The sequence below is a fragment of the Scyliorhinus canicula genome, chromosome 13, assembly GCF_902713615.1.
Source record: "Scyliorhinus canicula chromosome 13, sScyCan1.1, whole genome shotgun sequence".
NCBI classification, from domain to species: Eukaryota; Metazoa; Chordata; class Chondrichthyes; order Carcharhiniformes; family Scyliorhinidae; genus Scyliorhinus; species Scyliorhinus canicula.
The window spans coordinates 102,452,038-102,474,576 of NC_052158.1; the positions used below are offsets into that span (position 1 = coordinate 102,452,038).

Below are 22,539 nucleotides of genomic sequence, written 5' to 3' on the forward strand. Positions count from 1 at the left end.
GCTAATGAGAAGAAAATAATGCAAATTTGCGTTAATGATATGCTCGCCATATCTGGGTGGATGGGGGGGGGCGCTGGTTTGATAGCAAACTGATTTGTGCCTGGTGTGAATCTGGATTTTGGCCTTTCCTGCTATTTAACCGTCATGCTCAGATCCGAGCTGGGTGTAACATGGTGGTTAAATCGTGCCCATTGTGTATAGCCATCAATGTAATTAAGTGCATTTTTGTTTGTTGTCTTCCTTGTTATGTATTTTACTGTTTAATGAACAACTCTTTTGTTTGAAATTATTACAACAGGACTTTAACATTCTTCACAAGTCTTCACATCTTCACATTGTATTAAATTGCATAAAATGCAGTTAGGAACTTGGACTCCAAGTTTCCCTTCTGGGATTTGCAATACATTTAACATCAGCTGGGTTCTCAATAAAAGCAATTAATTGTTACTGGAGTACTGTTCTATGATAAATGATATAGATGTAAATTACTTTAACATTGTTAATTCTCTGAATTTTTCTTTTTTAAAATAATGTTGCGGTATTTATAGGAGGCAATCTGAGGAATACAAATATGATGTAGTGGTGTCATTTCCATGAAATACTAAAAATAATTCATGAAGCTAAACATGTAATAGTCTAAAAACAAAAGTAAAATCTATGTGATTATGCATACTGTAACATAAGCAACTTTCTTGGGATTATTTGTACACAGCAAAATCAATTTCATAACATATGGCAGCAGAGTTTTGTTCATTCATTATCATTTTACATTTGCAAGGAGGAGGTAGCAACTTTATGATATTTATGGATCAAGGTCGACATTGACAATAAGAGCAGTCTATAGATTTCATAGTTTCGGAACTTACTAGATCTAGTAATAAACCCCAATGCCAAAAGGAAAATAAATGAAATACTTAAAAAAAATGTTATGTGAATAAAGAGACTGTGAATATATGTTGTGTAACTAAAACCTTGCATATGTTGAATACTTAGATTGCTTATGTTCACTGATCTCTCTGTACAAATGCATAGAGTTGTAAGATTTTTGAAGCTATTTTGATCTAAATCTATCAGAAACCTTTGCCTGAAGGGTCTTGTGCTCTTCTTTGTATTTGATTATTAGCTTTTGCTGGTTTTGTCTCTCAGTATCCATTTTAAGCTTTGCTTCTTCCTTCATTCGTAGTGTTAATTCCTTAAGCTCTGTGGAGTGATGTGCTTGTTGCTTGGATAGTTCCGCATCTATCTGGAGAATAAACAATGCACAATACTTACTGCTCAACATCATGTCAATGTAACCGTCCCCTTAAAAGTACCATTGTTTTGCTCGGAATGTAATATTTACTCAACAGGAGGAAGTTAGTTCAAATCATCACATATTCTCCCTTCCTTGTAATTTTCGTTGCTGTTAGAAGAGCAGGCTTTAGCTTTCTTTTAAACCAAACATTATTGCCATAGCTACAATCGATGTGATTCCCACTGGGTGGCGGGGCGGATTTTCACACCAGATCCTCAGCTTTTCAGCTCATTAACTATGCGTCAGTGAGAAGCTTGTCAAATCTCATGGTAGGGCAGGCAATGATTCGTCTGTCCTCCGTTATCTAATGGGGTCGAAGGTCATGTGCCATATTTAAATACCACCGGCACAGATATTCACTCACTGCAAATTGTTGTGTACTGAAGGTCTAAATTAGTATGCCAACCATTCAAAACCATCTGCTCCATACTTCAACAAGGCTGCCCCGGGGATTCTCTTCCAGGAAAGATGGTTCATTCTCTTTCCGAGGTCGAGAGCAGAAGATCTAACTATCCAACCACATTGGCTTGGGAGGAGGTCACCATCTGTGGAAAGCAAGGAAAGTCCACCCTGCAGTGCAGGAAAAGGAAGTGACGAGATGCGGAGGCTAAGTTAACCTTCTGCACACTCCAACCTCACATTCTCATAAAGTAACAGGAGGTCTAAGGGGGTTAGAGTCCACAAGGATATCACACTATCAGCAGATGGGAAAAAGGCACTGCATGTCTGCCAGATGCATTAAGATCACCATCTCATGTTAGATCCTGCACAAATAGCATTTCATCCCTTATTGGGGAGGGCTAAGCACACACAGCAGTCATGTATGCTTCTGAACTGCGATTTCATCCTTCCTGTTCACAGTCAATCCGTTCTATTTTTATCCAGAACAAGCTCACTCATAATTGACGAAAGAGGGCCTAGACCAGAGGGGGTAACCCAGAGAGCACTCACATCCCACGAGGATCAGGCGCAGAGATGACTAGTGTGGACAGAAATTGTTCCTGCGCGAAAGGCAAGATTGACCTTCCCCAACAGGCCAGTCAAGTTTCATCCAGCATTCATTAACAACATGAGGACAATGACTGAATTATCTATAGTTAGGAGCCAGCCTAGTCAATCACGAATTATCTGTTTCCTCGATTCCAGCCACCAGCAAGAAAAGGCGGAGACAGTGCTGCAGCAAGTACCTCAGCTCCAGCTCCTAGTCCATCTCTGTTGAGGAAGGAGGGATTTTATTGACCAGGTGAGGAGGAGTGAACTGGTTCCCTTCTATTCAATCTCGATTTAGGGTGTTTTTCTCATGAAGATTGCCTTTTACGAATCTAAATATATTTAACTGTTTAAGCTATGATGAATAAAGAGCCAATCAAACAAGGTTTTCTTGTGTCAAAGAAATAGCAAATTTATTAACCACTAAACCGGAGGGAATAAATAATAAAAATGTGACATCACACACGAAGGTACTAGATACTAGATATAAGGGAAGCTAGAGTCCAAAAAAAATTAAAAGAATATTCAGTTTAGTGTTCTGTGAGTGTGTTTGAGGTGTTTATTTTTAAACGCTGCCACCAATTTGGATTAGCTGGTTTGTCAATGCGAACAGATATAGGAGACGTTACAATCACACCACTGATAGATTTCTAGTAAAATAGGCTTCCAAAATGGTTAATACACTTGGTTCAAAAGACAGAGAGAGGGACAGAGAGAGAGAGAGCCCAGCTTTCATCCAAGCTTTGACAAAGAGTCATCAGACTCGAAACGTTAGCTCTTTTCTCTCCCTATAGATGCTGCCAGACCTGCTGAGATTTTCCAGCATTTTCTCTTTTGTTCCAGCTTTCATCCTGTTCCTCTGCTGACAATATCCCTCCAATTTTTCTGCAGTGGTTAAAGCCTGGCCTGAAATACTTCACCTATTGTGTATTTTCATGGGATATTATGTGGGTCTGTCTGTAACATCCATTATTTCAATATCTAGCACTTTGCACTTTAATGTCTCTTCCTTCGACAGTGATGACTTCCGCTGGATCTCTGAATTATTACAAACAGGAGCAAAAACATTGGGCTAGATTCTCCGATTTGGAGACTATGTCCGCACGCTGGAGTGGGAACGGTTGGGGAAAACTGGCGCAAAACGGCCACCAATTCCCCGTTTTGCTGGGGGCTAGCAGGAAGAGCACAGAGCACCCAGCTCTAGCTGCCGATATGGCCTGGAGATTTGGCAGGTCCGTGACCGCTCCTGTGCGCGGTGGTGGCCTGCAGCGGCCGCATCGCGGAAGCGGTGCCGCCCCCAATTCTGTCGGGAATTTGGATTCTCCGGCCCGTCACAGAATGCGATTTCGGAATCGGCAACTGGAGAATCCAGCCCATTATCTCTGTCCACCTTCAGTGACTGAGGTAATGGCAACTGCAAGAGCAGGGGTCATATCACACAGAAAACCAAACCTTCACACTGCATTGCAGACTCATTAACAAGGTTAGCTCTTAACATGATGCACTTCAGCCAGCGAATCTTTGAATTTGTGCATCTTCATAATTAAACAGATTCTCCGCCCCCCCCCCGTTGGGTCGTAGAATCCCCGGGGGGGAGGCGCAAATCCCGCCCTGCCACCCTGATGCCGGCTGCCCTATTCTCTGCCGCCGTTTTTCGGGTGGCGGCGGGATTCCCGCCATGCCGGTCAGCACCCGTTGATAACTCTTTTCATTCACTTTTTCGTCATTTAATCTCTCCTGCCTTCCACCCTATCACAGACATGCCTTTTTGGTCTTTCTCTTGCCCTTCACCCCACTTTCACTTGAACAAAACCTATTACATTTCTGATGTTTCCCCAATTCTGATGAAAGGTCACACAATTAAAGCATTAACGCCCTTCCTCACTACACAGATACTGTTAGACCTTGCTAAGCATTTCCAACATTTTCTGTCTTAGGTTACTTCTTGCCTCAACAATACCACTTAATCACATTCTATCAAGACAAACTCTATGCAATTACAATTCTGGCATAAATATTTTCCTAACATATGCTAGCTTGCTTGTTCCTCATCCAGCCTATTTTATTTTGCATCACCAAGGCAAAATGTTTTTCCAAAGTAAAATGTTATAATGTGGCTTGATCTATGTTGCAGTCCAATGCACAATCCTGACCAAAACTATAATAACCAAAAGTACTGCAATTATGGTATGACTTTAACTGTTTCTATGTTACTGATTTGAGTAACAACAAGATGCAGACAGTCATTGTTTCAAACTCTGCAGCACATTTCAAGCAATGATCAAATCAATTCATCATCAGCTAAAACCTGAGCCACCTCCCTTCACAAAGAAAAAGCTGCTCAATAATTAACAGTGTTGCATCAGCAAATAGCAGCAGGTCAACCACAGGAATGGCTGCATACTCAAAGGTGTTTTTAATTTCCTGTTTTCACTGTTATGTTTCTTAAATGAATGCTAGAAGTCGTTCAGCAGTTGAAGGATGGTTTATTGTGCTCCACAATAAATGACTTCATTAGCTTTTACTTACAGAATAGCACTTGTAAAGATACTGCTTTTCTATGCTCTGCAACTAGGCCTGACCACACTCGCAGCCCTGAGCTCAACTTCCGTCCCTGTCCTGCTCCACTGTCTCTCCAGCCAAAGTGAGCGAGGGCGGGCCTTCGGCGTCATTCTTATATGTCCCTGTGCTGCCCCCTGGTGGTACTTCCATTTCCCATCAGCCCCTTCTGTACACACTCAGGCGAGTATCACTACATCCCCCTTTTTCACTTTTTTTTTCTTAGTTGCAGAGCTGTAACTAAACACAAATTCAAACACAGTTAGGTTTATATACAAAGACAAGGCAGAGCAATGATATTGTCAGTCCATGTTCATAAGCTCAGACGGTTGGGTGCACGTCTGATCCCGGTAGACCTCCTGAGTGGGCATGGAGATCCAGAGTCTTTTACGTCCATTTGGACACCTGCTGCTGGAGTTCCAGGATGTTGCATGACAGAGTCCCGTAGATCTAGTGTTGGAAATACCTGTCGACGAGGTGTAACTTTTAGAAGGTCTCGGCGATTTCGTCGAAACAGTGTTCCATCGTCAGACTGCACAATGTAGGATTGTGGCGATATTTGGCGGAGAACCATCGCCATGTTAGACCATCCCCCAGCCGGGTGTCGCAACCTCACCGTATCGTTGATTGCCAACGGATGCAGTACTTTAGCCTGTTGGTCATAGTGCTGCTTTTGCACCTGACGTTGGTGACGCATCTTATCCAGGACAGGCGAGTGATTGGGATTGGTGAACTGTAGTGCCGGTAATGATGTCCACACATCTCTGTTGAAGAGCATTTGAGCCGGTGATAGTCCAGAGCTCAAAGGTGACGAACAATATGACAAGAGGGCCAAGTATATGTCGGACTTTGAGTCCCTAGCCTTGCTGATTAGTTGTTTAATAATGTGGACACCTTTCTCCACCCTGCCATTCGATTGCGGAAAGTGTGGACTCAACGTCACATGCTTGAAGATGTAGTGCTTGGCGAAGTCCATCCATTCCCAGCTGGCAAAGCAAGGACCATTGTCGGACATGACCATCCGTGGGATGCCATGCCTGGAGAAGGTTTCTTTGCAGGCCTTGATGACTGATGCCGCTGTGAGATCCGGGAGTTTTAGTACTTCCGGAAAGTTGGAGTAGTAGTCGATGAGCAGAACATAGTTGCGGCCCATGGCGTGGAACAAGTCAATGCCAACTTTGTCCCACGGTGACGTGGCCATCTCATGCTGCTGCAGTGGCTCCTTGCATTGTGCCGGTCGATGTCTCTGACACGTGTCACAGGTGAGCACCATGTTCGTTATGTCCTCATTTATCCCTGGCCAGTAAACGATTGTCGTGCTCTCCTTTTGCACTTTTCGGCACCAAGGTGCCCCTTGTGAATCCTGCGGAGCATGTCCGCCCGGAGTGCCAGTGGGATGACGATTCTGTCATTCCGCAGTATTATGCCATCCACCACGGACAGTTCAGTCCTAACGTTTTGGAACTGTGGGCACCGCCCTTTTGGCCAGCCATGCTGAAGGTTGTGTATGACTTGAAGGAGGGTGGCGTCCTCCTGTGTCGCCTGATGAATTTGCTGCAGCCTCTCGTCCGTTGCTGGGAGTGTCTCCTTGCACCACTGTGCATGAGCTTCCACATCATTGATGGAAGCCAGTGGCGGGTTGTCAGCGTCCATGGCTCGTGATAATGTGTCAGCTATTACGAGGTCCTTGCCAGGGGTGTAGACCAGCGTGAAGTCGTACCTCCGCAACTTCATCATTATGCGTTGTAGGCGCGGTGTCATATCATTTAGATCTTTGCCGATGATGTTTACCAGCGGCCTATGATCAGTTTCCACGAGAAACGTGGGGAGACCTTCCACATAATGGTGGAATTTGGTCACGCCTGGGATCAGCCCTAGGCACTCCTTCTCTATCTGTGCGTACCTGCACTCTGTGGTGGTCATCGCTCGTGAAGCGTAAGCCACTGGGACCCAGTCCGACTAGTCATTCTGTTGCAGTAGCCCCACACCAATTCCATGTTGACTGGCGTCGGTGGAGATCTTTGTAGGTTTTGCCGGTTCAAAAAATGCGAGCGTTGGAGCTGCCATCAATTGGTGTCTCAGATCATCCCATTCATCTTGGTGATGTTGGGTCCAGGCAAACTCCGTGTCCTTCCTTATCACTTTCCTTAACGCCGTCGTCCGTGCTGCTAGGTTCGGTATGAATTTGCCGAGGAAGTTGATGAATCCCAGGAACCTGAGTACTGCTTTCTTGTCATGTGGTCTCTGCATGCTCTGAATTGCGGCGATCTTCTCAGCGTCCGGCTTCACCCCGTGCTCTGATATTGGGTCGCCCAGGAAGGTCAGAGAGGACCGTGCAAAGGTGCACTTGGCCCGGTTGAGCTTCAGTCCAAAGTGGTGGATTCTTTGGAAGACTTGCTTCAACCTCGCAATGTGGTCTTCCTCTGTCGTTGACCATATTATGATATTATCAACATAGACACGGACGCCTTGAATGCCTTCTGTCATCTGCTCCATTACTCTGTGAAATATTTCGGATGCAGATATGATGCCGAAGGGCATCCGATTATAACAGTACCTTCCAAACGGCGTGTTGAAGGTGCACAGAAGGCGGCTGGACTCATCGAGCTGCATTTGCCAGAAGCTCTGTGAGGCATCAAGTTTGGTAAATATGCAAGCTTGTGCCATATCGCTCGTTATCTCCTCTTGCTTGGGGATAGGGTAGTGTTCCCTGCGAATGTTCTTGTTTAAATCCTTGGGATCTAAACAGATCCTGAGTTCACCAGACGGCTTCTTAACACACACCAACGAGCTGACCCAGTCAGTCGGCTGTGTGACTCGTGAGATAATGCCTTGAGATTGGAGACGTTGGAGTTCAGCTTTTAGCTTGTCCCACAATGGAGCCGGCACCCTCCATAGGGCATGAACGACCGGTATGGCATCCTTTTTGAGCAGGATTTTGTATTTGTAGGGTAGCGTACCCATGCCAGAGAAGACGTCGGGATACTCGCTGAGTAGCAGCTGTATGTCATCGGCCATGCGTGATGAGTCAGCCGCGTGCATGAAGATCCTTTGAATTAGCCGCAAATCCTTGCAGGCTTGAGCACCTAGCAGTGAGGTTCTTTTGTCGTCTACAATTTCAAATCGTAGTCCTGTTGTGACTGTCTTGTTCGCAACTTGTAGGTAGCAGGATCCCTTTGAGGTGATCTGGTGTCCATTGTAATCAGTTAACTTGCATGCGGCAGGTAACAGCTCGTGCGTCCCTGGGACGGATTAGAGATCTTTGCTCGTCATCAAGTTCACGGACGCTCCCGTGTCCAGCTTGAACGTGATAGGGAAGTCATTGACTTGCACCGTATCACTCCATTTGCTTGTGGAGTCGATGGCATGCACGTGTCGAGGCTTTGTTGTCAGCTCCTGTGGTTCCGCTGTGGCGTTTATGATTCCAATGCCATATGTGTTCTCACAGGAGTGGAATTCTTCATGGTCGGAGAAATTTTCTTCAGGTGCCGGAGTGTCCATTACATCAACTGTGCGTACTTTAAAGTCTCCATGCCTTTGCATTGTGGAGTAATATTTGGCTGTGGACTGACATTGGGAGGCATAATGGTTCATTTTGGAGCATTTTCTACACCTTTTTCCTTGTGCAGGACATTGCCCTTTTAAATGGGCGGAGCCACAGTGATGACACGTCATGACGTCCGTTACGTCATGAGTATGTTGCGTTCGCGCATGCGCAGTGCAACTTTCAGACTGGGGCCGGTATTGCGAGAAGTGCGCATGCGTGTACCGAGTACTTCCGGGGTCGCGTCTTTCAGGATGGCGCGCATGCGCAGATGGGCCGGCGACCGGAAATGAGGGCCTGTGAGGAGAGGTCACCATTCTCACATCTGCCTCGTGGTGAGTTTTCTCCATGTTTTGTTTGTCAAACAGCTCCAGTAACTGCTGCTTTTTCTGCTCCTGTAGTAAGCATTTATCCATCGTGGTTTTCAGTGCTAAGTCATTTTGCAGCAGAAATGATTCTTTTAGATTTCCGTCGGCAAGACCATAGATTAATTGATCTCTGATGATTGAGTCTGTTAAATCAGCATAGTTGCAGCCTTGTGCTAGCAAGCGCAGATCTGTTATAAAGTGGGAGATAGTCTCCCCGTTTTTTTGGAATCTGTTACGCAGGGTGAAACGTTCCATGATTTCATTGGATTGTGATTTACAGTGGTCATCAAATTTTGCCACTATCACTTGATACTTAGTTTTATCTTCAGTATCAGCATACGTAAAAGAGTTATAAATGTATAGCGCCTGCTGGCCTGCCGTTGAGAGTAAAAGTCCAATTTTTCTGTCATCGGTGGCTGCATTTAAGTCCAGAGCTGACATATATAGCTGAAACTGCTGTTTAAACATTTTCCAGTTGCTATTTAAATTACCTGTAGTTCTCAGCATCCCTGGAAGTAGCGTGTGATCCATTGCTTCAGAAGGTCGTCTGGAGTCGAGAGGCTGCGAAGTCTTCCACAGTCGGGCAGCCGGCCTGTTGCTTTTGCTGGTTGCGTTGGTTCTTTCTGTTCAAAGAAGCCACTCCTGTACCATGTTATGTTTCTTAAATGAATGCTAGAAGTCGTTCAGCAGTTGAAGGATGGTTTATTGTGCTCCACAATAAATGACTTTGTTAGCTTATACTTACAGAATAGCACTTGAAAAGATACTGCTTTTCTATGCTCTGCAACTAGGCCTGACCACACTCGCAGCCCTGAGCTCAACTTCCGTCCCTATCCTGCTCCACCGTCTCTCCAGCCAAAGTAAGCGAGGGCGGGCCTTCGGCATCACTCTTATATGTCCCCGTGCTATCCCCTGGTGGTACTTCCATTTCCCATCAGCCCCTTCTGTACACACTCAGGCGAGGATCACTACATTCACTTTCAGAGAATTAATTTTAAAAACTAAACATTTGACGATTTGTGGGTGGAACCACAGAAGAAGTCATGAATTGGGACTTGGATACACTGGGAGGGGATACACTGGGAGGGGGAGGGGTGGTGGTGGTGGATGGTGATGTGGTGCTAATGTCACTGGACTAACAATACAGAGGTCCAGGCTGATGATCTGCCGACATGAGTTCAAATTCCACCACGGCATCTGGTGGGATTAAAATTAAAATTAATACATCTGGAATATAAAGCTCATCTCAGTAAAGGTGACCATGACAATTAATATTAATTGTTATAAAACCCATCTGGCTCATGGGAAACATTCTGCCATCCTTGCCAAAGTCTGTCCTACATATGATCCCAGACCGATTTGGTTAACTCCTTAACTCCTCTCTGAAATGATGTGGAGAAGCCGGCGTTGGACTGGGGTGAGGACAGTGAGAAGTCTTACAACACCAGGGTAAAGTCCAACAGGTTTGTTTTGAATCACTAGCTTTCGGAGCACTGCTCCTTCATCTGAGGAAGGAGCAGTGCTCCGAAAGCTAGTGATTCAAAACAAACCTGTGGGACTTTAACCTGGCGTTGTAAGACTTCTTACCGTCCTCTCTGAAATGGCTGGGCAAGCTAATCAGTTCAACACAACTGTGGATGGGCAACAAATGCTGGCCTTGCCAGTGACACTAACATCCCATGAAAGAATATATATGGTTTAAATAGCCACATTTCTGGCCTGCAGACCCCCCAAACTAATTTGGCAGCTTAGGATGGACAGTATACAATATGTAGATTTCAATGTATATTCCCAGCAGAAATAGTCCTCAGCAAGAGTCCATAGACAAAACCTTTTAAGCAGAACAATATATACAAAATTAAACATTTATTCATAATGCTCTTTATCTTCTATGGTTTACTATGTTGGCTCCTTAGATTTTGTATTGAGTGTTACAATATTCCAGCAAGATGCCGATGTTAAACAAAGCTGCAGCAGGAATGCACATTTTACGAAATGTGTAGAATACATGAAGAAAACATTTTGATTGGCTAGCCAGTAAACATAAAGATAAAACTAACATAGTGCTCTTTGTCAATTACAGCAGATGTCTATAAAATAATATCTGAACAAACAAGACAATAGTCATAAGACATGAGTTTTTAAACACATTGGCTCAAATCCTCTGTCTCCGGATCATCAAAGACATGTATTTTTTAAAATAAATTTAGATTACCCAATTATTTTTTCTATTAAGGGGCAATTTAGTGTGGCCAATCCACCTACTCTGCACATTTTTGGGTTGTGGGGGCGAAACCCACACAGACACGGGGAGAATGTGCAAACTCCACACGGACAGTGACCCAGAGCCGGGATCGAACCTGGGACCTCAGCGCCGTGAGGCGGTTGTGCTAACCACTAGGCCACCATGCTGCCCTTTCAAAGACATGTATGATGGAAGATGAGCATCAGGACCTTGCAGAAGTCCTGATGTGTGGGCCTACATGGGAATTGCCAAGGAAGTTTAAACTTACGATGGGCAATTTTCCTGATGCCCAGGATCCTCCACAAATGTCTCTGGCTCTTAGCTTGAGTTGGAGACTTGGGACTAGTATGCATAAGTTACCTTGATAGTTACCCAGGAGATGTTAGATCTAACTAACACCTGGGTAACTCCATAAGCAACCAGCCCCGATTATCCCTCAGCCACATGACTACTCCCACGACTCTCCAACTCCTCCAACCCCTCGTGACCACCCAGTTAACCACCTGCCCCCAACTAACACCATCTATCTCTGAATCATCTATCTACCCCTCACCTTGATCCAACTAACTAATCCCCTGACCACCTAACTATCCTCAACCAGAGCCAACTAGTTCCTGACCACGCTTTGACCACTTGACTAACCCCACCAACGATATGTGACCCGACTACTCCCTGACCAGACCTGACTACCCCACAACCACCTGACTAACCCTCCCTGTGGCTTCACAACGCCAGGGACCCGGTTTGATTCCTGGCTTGTGTCACTGTCTATGCAGAGTTTGCATGTTCGCCCCATGTCTGCATGGGTTTCCTCTGGGTGTTCCGGTTTCCTCCCACAAATCCTGAAAGACATGCTTGTTAGGTGAATTTGACATTCTGAATTCTCCCTCGGTGTATCCAAACAGGCAGGGGTGTGGCGACTAGGGGATTTTCACAGTAACTTCATTGCAGTGTTAATGTAAGCCTACTTGTGACACTAATGAAGATTATTATTATTATACCATACTGCCCACTCACCTACCTAACCATCTCATTCATTCGTCAACCTAGCCACATTATCTACTCACCCACATATCCATTCACATAATATCCCACCTCACCCATTCACTCATCCGTTCATGGACCCACACTCAAAGACTGGACCTTTAAACTTCCCGAATATGGCAGCTTGTGTTGTAAAAAGGAGCATCTCCTCTCTTTCCCCGACTCTGCTCTGACTGGATTTTTTGTTATGTATGAGGAATCAATGGAAGTGAATAATGTTCTGGAGGTGGAAGCAATTTTGGCTTGGTGATGAATATGATGGCTGAACCGCAGCAGGATGCAAATGTTATGCATGGCCGAGTTCAGTAACTGGCCAGGGACAGGGTGGGGTCAGTTGCAGCAAGTTGAGTTCATGGTGAATGTCAAAAACAATAGCTCAATCTTGAATGTCATTTACAAAAATGTTTAACATATGCAGAGGATTGACTGACTCTCATGAGGTTGAGTGTGGGGACAAAGAGGTCTTTTCCAGTTTTGGGACGATAACTTTTCACAATATACATTAACGATCTGGAAGAAGGAACAGAGGGCAGTGTTGCCACGTTTGAAGATGATACAAAGATATGTAGAGGCAGAGGTAGTATTGAGGAAGCAGGTGGACTGCAGAAGGACTTGAACCGGCTAGGAGAGTGGGCAAAGAAGTGGCAGATGGAATACAATGTGGAAAAATCTGAGGTTGTGCACTTTGGTAGAAAGAATGGATGCATAGACTATTTTCTAAATGGGAAAAGGCTTAGGAAATCAGAAGCATAAGGGGACTTATGAGTCCTGGTTCAAGATTCTCTTAAGGTTAACGTGAAGGTTCAGGCGGCAGTTAGGAAGGCAAATGCAAGGTTAGCATTCATGTCGAGAGGACTAGAGTACAAGAGCAGAGATGTATGTCTGAGGCTGTAAAAGGCTCTGGTCCGGCCCCATTTAGAGTATTGTGAGCAGTTTTGGCGCCCATATCTAAGGAAGGATGTGAGCCATGGAAAAGGTCCAGAGGATATTCACGAGAATGATCCCTGGAATGACGAGCTTGTCATATGAGGAGCGGTTGAGGACTCTGGGTCTGTACTCGTTGGAGTTTAGGATGAGGGGGATAATCTCATTAAAACTTACAGGATACTGAGAGGCTTAGATAGAGTGGATGTGGAGAGGATGTGGAGGGAAAACTTGAACTCGAGGCCACAGCGTCAGACTGAAGGCACGATCCTTTAAAACAGAGATGAGAAGGAATTTCTTCAGCCAGAGGGTCAGCACGGTAGTACAAGTGGCTAGCACTGTTGCTTCACAGCTCCAGGGTCCCAGGTTCGATTCCCGACTTGGGTCACTGTCTGTGCGGAGTCTGCACATTCTCCCCGTGTCTGTGTGGGTTTCCTCCGGGTGCTCCGGTTTCCTCCCACAGTCTAAAGATGAGCAGGTTCGGTGGATTGACCATGATAAATTGCCCTTAATGTCCAAAGGGGTTGGAAGGGGTTATTGGATTATGGGGATAGGGTGGAAGTGAGGGTTTAAGTGGTTGGTGCAGACTCGATGGGCCGAATGGCCTCCTTCTGCGCTGCATGTTCTATGTAAAGGGTGGTGAATCTGCAGAAATCATTGCTGCAGAAGGCTGTGGAGGTCAAATCATTGAGTGTCTTTAAGATAGAGATAGATGGGTTCTTGATTAGTAAGGGGATCAGGGATTATGGGAAGAAGGCAGGAGAATGGGGATGAGAAACATATCAGCTACGATTGAATGGCGGAGCAGACACAATGGCCCGAATGGCTTAAGTTTTCTCCTTTGTGTTATGATGGGTGGGAACCAGATTTGTACATTCACATAAGCAGTTGGCTTGCTTGAATATGTTTACGTCTGGTTTATCCAAGGTGCGGGATCTAACGGCCTCACCTCGGAGGCCCCAGTCGGGTGAACGGGCTCTGAGCAGGGTGGTACCCTGACACTCCCAATGCTACCCAGGCACCCTGGCAGTGCTGACCTTATACCCTGGGATTGCCATACACTTGCTACCCTGGAAATGCAAGGGCCCTCGTGTGACACTGCTAGGCTGGAGGGGTCACAGCCAGGGTGCCAGGCTGGCAGTGCCAAGGTGCCCAGGTGACATCTTGCCTGTGCCAGGGATTAGGCATGAAAGTGCCCTGCCCTTGAGATGGGGGAACTTGAGGACCTCTTAATTGGTACATTGGGGGTCCAGAGGCCGTGGTGGGGGATCCAGAGATCGGGCACCATCTCTCCACTGGTGAGCTGAGCTCATTAGTGCAAGAGCTTTGCTCGTTAGTGCAGGAAATGAGCCTAAGTGAGGCCTTGGCAGGCATTTCCCAGCGGGGTATTCCTCGCCGAGGCCCAAAAATGAGGCAGAGTCCCATTTATTAACGGGGTTGTTCTTAGCGCTGCAAGCGCCAGGAATTCCCCGCTAAATGCGCTCAAAATGGAACTCTGTTTCATTTCCATTAAATCGTGCCCAGAAACACAAATTTAAACTTACTTAAAGCCTTAATACTCACAAATACAAATATAGATTACTTCTTTTTCCTGACAGTGCCAAGATTGGTTCCAGTTGTATCCTTCACTAACTGGATTTCTGAATTATAACAGGAATGTCCCTGTAGGATCTCTTATTCTATCTTCTAATAAGAATTGATTGTCCGGTTGACTGGAGGTGTCCAAAATACAACTGTATTGCTAATTATTCACTTTAATACACCTGAATAAGAACTGAATCAAAGCTTAGAAACAAAATATCAAACTACAATATTTTGTAATAAGAATGTATCAAATAATTAGTTTCAGCAAGATTGATAGCTAGCCATGGTGTGATGCATGGTAAAAAAAGCATTAAACAGAAAAGCAGAAAGAAATCACTTAAAACACAAGTAAAGGATAGATGCTTCAAGAATTCAGGAAGGCAGTCATTCAGGAACTAATCCTTGACCACGGAGTCTTACTTTTAAGGGAAACCTTATCATAGAATCATAGAATTTACAGCGCAGAAGCAGGCCATTCGGTCCATCGAGTCTGCACCGATCCTTGGAAAGAGCACCCTACTCAAGCCCATGCCTCCACTCTTTCCCCGTAACCCAGTAACCCCACTTAACCTTTTTTGGACATGAAGGGCAATTTATCACGGCCAATCCACCTAGCCTGTACATCTTTGGACTGTGGTAGGAACCCGGTGCACCCGGAGGAAACCCACGCAGACACGGGGGTAACGTGCAGACTCCGCACAGACAGTGACCCAAGCGGGAATCGAACCTGGGACCCAGGAGCTGTGAAGCAACGTGCTAATCACTGTGCTACCGTACTGCCCTATCTATGGTCTAGTGCCTCATTTACCCTCATTGATTTCTAATTCTCATCTGAGACCTCCTGCTTTGTTCAAATAGATGTCTATTTCTTAGAGGACAATTCATTAATTAAGTATTGGCCATTACTTAAGATTAACTGTTATGCATCAGGAATAATTCAGTGTCTATTTGCGCAGCCTTATGAGAATAAGCTTCTCACACCATGGCTAGCTATCAATCTTGCTGAAACTAATTATTTGATACATTCTTATTACAAAATGTACTGGAATACAATGGCCTATTCATTATATGAAACATTCATTGAAACAATGTCTGAATTTCTGCAGTCATGACCCTAAAGTTCAATTGTTTATTCATTATCTGAAACAATGACTATCTTTGCACAGTCATGGCCTTTTGAATAATTCCATTCTTTAGCTATGCATTCAATCAGTACCTAAAGACATCAATAAATCAATGAAAGAATAAATCAATAACCTATCAGTCTCTAACACTGGGATCTGCCACTTCCCGCTGGAAACTGGTTTGAAATATCAGTACTGCTTCACTACTCCCCTCAACCTTCCAGCCAACTTTGTGCAGCCATAATGTTGATCCACAATGAAGTCATGCATATGTTAAACATTTTTGTAATTGACATTAAAGATTGAGCTATTGTTTTTGACATACACCATAAACTCAACTTGCTGCAAATGACCCCAACCTGTCCCTGGCCAGTTGCTGGCCATGCAAAACATTTGCATCCTGCTGAGGTTCAGCCATCATATTCATCACCAAGCCAAAATTGCTTCCACCTCCAGAACATTATTCACTTTCATTGGTTCCTCAAATCCAACAACACTGAAAACTGAACTGAAATATCACAATGAATAAGTATAATAAATGATGTCTATTGAGTTAATGCATCTTACATGCCAGTATCTTACCCTTAACACTGTGGGCTCTTAGCTTATGTAACAGCCTCCTATACGGCACCTTGTCAAAGGCCTTCAGGATATCTAAATAGATCAGATTCACTGGTTATCCTTTGTCTAACTTCCTTTGTCTAACTTCCTTTGTCTAACTTTCTTGTTACCTTCTCAAAGAATTGAGGGTGAGATCCAGATTGCGACGCCTCACGAGATCTCGTGATGTGTAACAAGCACCTCTTGTGAGATTTAACGGCCTCGTCGCATCCCGAGTGGGGCACGGCGAGGCCATTAGATTGCGCCCTATGTGTAAGAAGGGTTTAAACGTTAGTAAGATTCATGTTAATCAAAGGGTTGTGGGTCTGTGGGTTTTGATTTTATTTCAAACTGTGCCTGCATTGTGATTAAAGGGTTTACGACGTGAAGGTAAACAGAATTAAAGAAAGACTAGGCTACCGCTTAGCAACCAGGGGCCACCTTAGGTTAGAAAGAACTTTGGAATTTTAATTTAAAGCTGGACCCAAAAGAAGCTGGACAGGACAAAGGAGATGCAAAAAGCAGACTTCCCAAAGAACCAGAGAAAGTCCAGACAACCAGGGAGGTGGACAAGAATAATCTCTCAGGAAGAGAGTTAAATTAAAGAAGCAAAGAACAAGAAGTTGACCAAGGTAATGTTCAGGAGAATGCAAGTAAAAGGTGGAGAAAATGCTCGGAGTTTAAGATTCATCTGCAGTAACCAGATTTGAAGTGGGGAACCAGGCATCAGAGAGAAATCAAAAGGTTGGCACCATCTTAATACAGCCTGTGAAGAAGTGGCATTCTGTTGGAATGGCTGGGCACTGAGAGATTGTGTGGAAGCTTGAATGCACATGGCACTCCAAGACGGAGGAATACTGAAAGGAGAAATTAAAATCCTTGCTGAATGCATTGGAGAGAAAGTTTCTCTCCAATAGCAGAAGATTCTAAGGCATGTTTTTCGAGAGTAGAGTTTGGAAACACCCGTAGGGAAATCCATACGAGTTCCAGTGAGACCAGTTGGCTCACAGTGTGATAACCATCTGGGAGGATGAATGAGAAATCTACAGAAGTTATATTAGGTGGCATCTGCCACTTGATTTCAGAGTGTGATGTGTCTGACCACAGTTTGCCTGTTGGTTTTCATGGATTGTCTACTTACCGAGAACATTATAATATACAATGTATTTTAATACTTGTGTTATCCTTGAAAATTTGTTTACATCTGTGAAAATATTTTAGTGGAGTGAAGGAGTATTGTATTGTAGTCAACCTTTTCATGTTTAAAAAATGCTTTATTATTTTGTTAATAGTTAATTAGCAGTCCTTTGACTCTAATTGTATCTAAAGAAAGTAAAAGCTGTTGTCTGTTAAGCCAGGAATCTATTCTCGGACCTGACTGTCTAGTAGTAACATCAGCTGGGACCATAACAACAACTCTTATAGCATTAGTTAGGGAATGTGCCTCTTCACCGAACAATCATAGTTTCAGTCTATGTGTACAAGTTAATGGCCACCACTTATTTACAATTAAACACAATTAACATTCAGCAATTACCACTAAAGTGAAACTGCCTTCTGGTTAGTGGAAAATAACTTTGTTAAACAGCTGTGCAAGTGTTGTTCCACATTAATGCAACAATAGTTGTACATGTATGTGAGTTAAAAGGGTACTCATTATCATACGAAGTTTCAGAGTCAATGAAATGAAATGAAAATCGCTTGTCACAAGTAGGCTTCAATGAAGTTACTGTGAAAAGCCCCTAGTCGCCACATTCCGGCACCTGTTCGGGGAGGCTGGTACGGGAATTGAACCATGCTGCTGGCCTGCCTTGGTCTGCTTTAAAAGTCAGTGATTTAGCCCAGTGGGTTATGTGGAATGTGGTGACTAGGGGCTTTTCACAGTAACTTCATTTGATGCCTACATGTGACAAGAAAAACTTCTGCATTAAAAATTGCAAACATTTTTGGAGGGCTAAAATAAGGCAAGTTCAACAGATGTTGCCAACCTTTAATTACATTTACTTTCAATCATTGTAGTTCTTAACTTTCCTCTTAAATCTTAACCTGACACTTTGGTGGAAAATTTCATAATTAAAATATTAATTAAAAGATCAGCAGAGGGAAATCAGCATGTATCAGACACATTCTCAATCTCAGTTCCAAACTGATAACTACCTTCTGCAAGTTAAGTGTAGAATGTTCATGTGCCAAAGGAACTGAACATTTCATGATGGGAAGCTGAACATTTCAATATGATACAAAGTACAGTTGGTAATGAATAGGATCAAGGCCAAGTTTTTGATTTCACATGTGGATTATTTCAGATTTCTTGACAGGAAAGGGGTTTTGCATTTCACTCTACATTTGCCAATGTAACATGTTCTGACGTTGTTATTATGACTTGTATGATCCATTCTCTTTAAATATTTCAACACCAACATCTGCCTGTAAACATGGATATTCTGATGCAAGGTGGGTCTATAAGCTTGATACCAGCCTTCCAAGGCAGATGTGATGTCAGCCAGAGAGGGCCTGAACACACCAGTGGCATTTCACATTCAGAATGAGAACTGCAGCATCAGGAGTTATGATTGTCATTGAAATCAGAACCAGCCAAGTTTTGTCATGGTTACTATCAACACATTAAATTCAGGAAGGACGTGGAAGCTTTGGAACGGGTGCAGAGGAGATTTACCAGGATGTTGCCTGGTATGGAGGGAAAATCTTATGAGAAAAGGCTGATGGACTTGAGGTTGTTTTCGTTAGAGAGAAGAAGGTTAAGAGGTGACTTAATAGAGGCATACAAAATGATCAGAGGGTTAGATAGGGTGGACAGTGAGAGCCTTCTGGCTAGCACGAGGGGACATAGCCTTAAATTGAGGGGTAATAGATATAGGACAGAGGTCAGAGGTAGGTTTTTTACGCAGAGTGGTGAGGCCGTGGAATGCCCTACCTGCAACAATAGTGAACTCGCCAACATTGAGGGCATTTAAAAGTTTATTGGATAAGCATATGGATGATAATGGCATAGTGTAGGTTAGATGGCCTTTAATTTTTTACTTCCCATGTCGGTGCAACATCGTGGGCCGAAGGGCCTGTACTGCGCTGTATCGTTCTATGTTCTATGTTCTATGTGCAAGAATTCAAGATTTTTTCTTCAAAACAAAGTAGAACTTCTGAGCAAGAGAAATAACCTTGGGAAACAGAATGATTGATTTAAAAAGGTAATCTTCCCATTTATGATTTATCCAGCAGGTCAGATTCACTTATTGACCCGTTCATGTTGAACTCGGTATTGATTACTTAATTGATAGGTGAAAAAATGTCACTTGTGACAATACAAATGTGAAAAAACTAGTTGTAAAGAAGTGCTTTACTTTCACTCTCCAGCCATCTTCATCACCCAACTTCTGCCGAAGGTGTTCTTGCAGCTGCTCAATCCTGTTCTGGTGTGACATCATCATCTGTTGCCTATCAGAAACCAATGTGTTTATTGATAAAGCTCAAAGCTATACAACAATTAGTAAAACATTTAAAATACAATTTGCACAAGAAACATGTATAAATCATTAATTAAGTCAAAATTTTCTGTTGAAAACAAACTAAAAGGGAACAGAAAATTACTGGACTTTCATTTATGATTTAGTGCTAATTATTGCCCAATAAATGGAATAAATTTTGTGTAACTGACAAATGAATTTTAATGTGGATAAGTAGGAGGTGTTTCACTCAGTTGCGTCAAATGGGGCTGGATTCTCAAAAAATGGGGTTATGTCCCCACGCCGGCGTAGAAACGCTGGCATTTCACGCTGACTTTCCCAAAAAAGGTTAAGAGCAATTCTCCTACCTGCAGGGGGCTGGCAGGACCCTGGAGTGCTTCTCACAGCTCTGGCTGTGGGTACGGACCCGCACTTCTGGTCGGCCTGCAGTGGCCGCGCCGTGTGCCATGGCGGACTCGGACTGACATCGACAATGTAGGCCTCCCCGATATGGTGAGCACCCATGGATCCGAGCCACCGATCGCTGTCCCGACCGCCCATGAGCCCTCCCCTCGGTGCTCAATCCCTCCCGCCCTTCCACCAGGGCAGCCGCAGACTGAGTCCGCAGCCGCCACCCGAAGTTCCTGACTGGCAGTACAGGGTTAGAACCATGCCGTCGGGAATTCAGTCAGTTTTGCCCGTGGAATAGCTGGGGGGGGAGGGGGGGGGGCTCTGTTAATGGCCCCCCAGCTACGTAATTCACTTGTGAGAGGAACAGTGTGGGTATAGAAATCAGGGAGAATACTTTTCTCTTAAATCTAGGCATTTCATTCTGAGTACATCTTGTAGTTTTGTTCTCTGATCGGTGTTTTTTCAAAAATTAACCAACGACTCACTTATTGCGTCAGAATCTGGCCAAAATTTCCACAATGCACATTGGTGGTGGCCAAGTAAATCATCTGCCATAACAGGTGAACTTTGCCAAGGGAACATTAACAAATTAAAACTGAACATTTGTAGCCACAAAGAGAAATAACAATTTTTCAGTTGAAGCTGAGTTTCCATTACTGCCAGACCAGTGACAGTCTCAAATCTAATTTTTCTTTCAAAAATGTCCCTGTTAGAAAATAATCTGTTTCTGAACACAAATATAGTCTGCTAAATAAATACAGGAATGTTTGTTTACAGATTTACACAAAAACAACAAAGGGATGGCTTATTGCAGAATGCCCAAAACAAGGAATAAGAGCAGTCAAGTCCTAAATAGAGGCTGTTGAAATCAATTAAGTTTTATCCAAAGTAATGATAAATTGTGGCATAGAAAAGGTCCATACTGAAATTGGTTAATTGGCCTAGTACTAGTTGATATTACAACAAGTAACAACAATTCTAAATAAACTATATTTTATCACAGTAAACTCCAGATATCATGACCCAGAATCTGGTCTTGAAAAACACTAGCATGTTTGTTCCTGAGAAATAGAAACATGCATGTTTAGCCAAATCTGACAATACCCACACTATCAAATCCTCATGTTAGTAAATCTAGCTTTGGCTTAGGCAGTATAACTACAAATGACAACATTTTGACTTCCCTTTCCCATTGGATATTGGGCAGCGTGGCATTTAAATTGGTACAGGTTCATAGCCTGCCAGTTCTTGCTTTGCAGGGATTTAAACCATGAATGAGGCTCTTGTCCAAATCAGATAGATGCCTCATACATTTATGAAAATCAAAGTCCTATTATACTGAAAAGACATTGATGGCCTTCTAATATTGGCTTTATTGTGGACCTCATGAAGTCTCATGAGCAATGAAACCTCCTGTTAATGACCATGATTAATCAGCAATCCTCCATGTTAAACACCACTTGGAGGAAGCACTGAGGGTGGCAAGGGTGCAGAATATACTCTGGTTGGGGACTTCAATGTCCATCTCCAAACGTTGCTAGGTAGTACCACCACAGACTGAGCTGGCTGAGTCCTAAAAGGACATTGCTGCTAGACTGGGACTGAGCAGGTGGTGAGGGAGCCAACAAGTGGGAAAAACATACTGGATCTCATCCCCACCAACCTGCCTGTTGTAGATGCATCTGTCCATGACAGCATTGGTATAAATTACCACAGCACAGTCTTGTGGAGCCAAACTCCTGTCTTCATATAGAGAATACCCTGCATTGTGTTGTGTGGCACTACTACCATGCTAATGGATAGACTTTAAACAGATTGAGCAACTTACAACTAGCCATCCATGAAACGCTGTAATCCATCAGCAACAGAAGAATTGTACTCAACCATAATCTGCAAACTCATGGTCTGGCGTATCCTCCACTTTACCATTACCACCATGCCAGGATCAACCTTGGTTCAATGAAATGTGCAGGAGAGCATGCCAGGAGCAACACCAGGCATACCTAAAAATGAGGTGTCAACTTGGTGAAGCTACAACACAGGACTACCTGTGTACCAAACAGCATAAGCAGCAAGTAATAGACAGAACTGCGGTTCCACCATCAACTCATCAAATCTAAGCTCTGCAGTCCTGCCACATCCAGCCGTGAATGGTGGTGGACTATTTAAAAAAAAATAAAATAAATTTAGAGTACCCAATTATTTTTTCCAATTAAGGGGCAATTTAGCGTAGCCAATCCACCTATCCTGCACATCTTTGGGTTGTGGGGGTGAAACCCACGCAGACACAGGGAGAATGTGCAAACTCCTCACGGATAGTGACCCAGGGCCGGGATTCGAACCCGGGTCCTCAGCGCCGTAGGCAGCAATGCTAACCACTGTGCCACCGTG

The 22,539-nt window shown here is 43.9% G+C and overlaps 1 protein-coding gene across 2 annotated transcripts in view; it reads right to left on the minus strand.

The window, feature by feature from the left end:
* The window catches only part of lekr1 (leucine, glutamate and lysine rich 1), a 275,682-nt gene that overhangs the window by 18,273 nt on the left and 234,870 nt on the right, over positions 1-22,539 (minus strand). For both annotated transcript variants that reach the window (XM_038816234.1, XM_038816233.1), the window contains exons 10-11: positions 19,636-19,729; positions 1,079-1,243 (exon numbers count right to left, since the gene is read on the minus strand). In XM_038816234.1, coding sequence (XP_038672162.1) covers positions 1,079-1,243; positions 19,636-19,729 — 259 coding nt within the window. The remainder of the gene's footprint in view (positions 1-1,078; positions 1,244-19,635; positions 19,730-22,539) is intronic.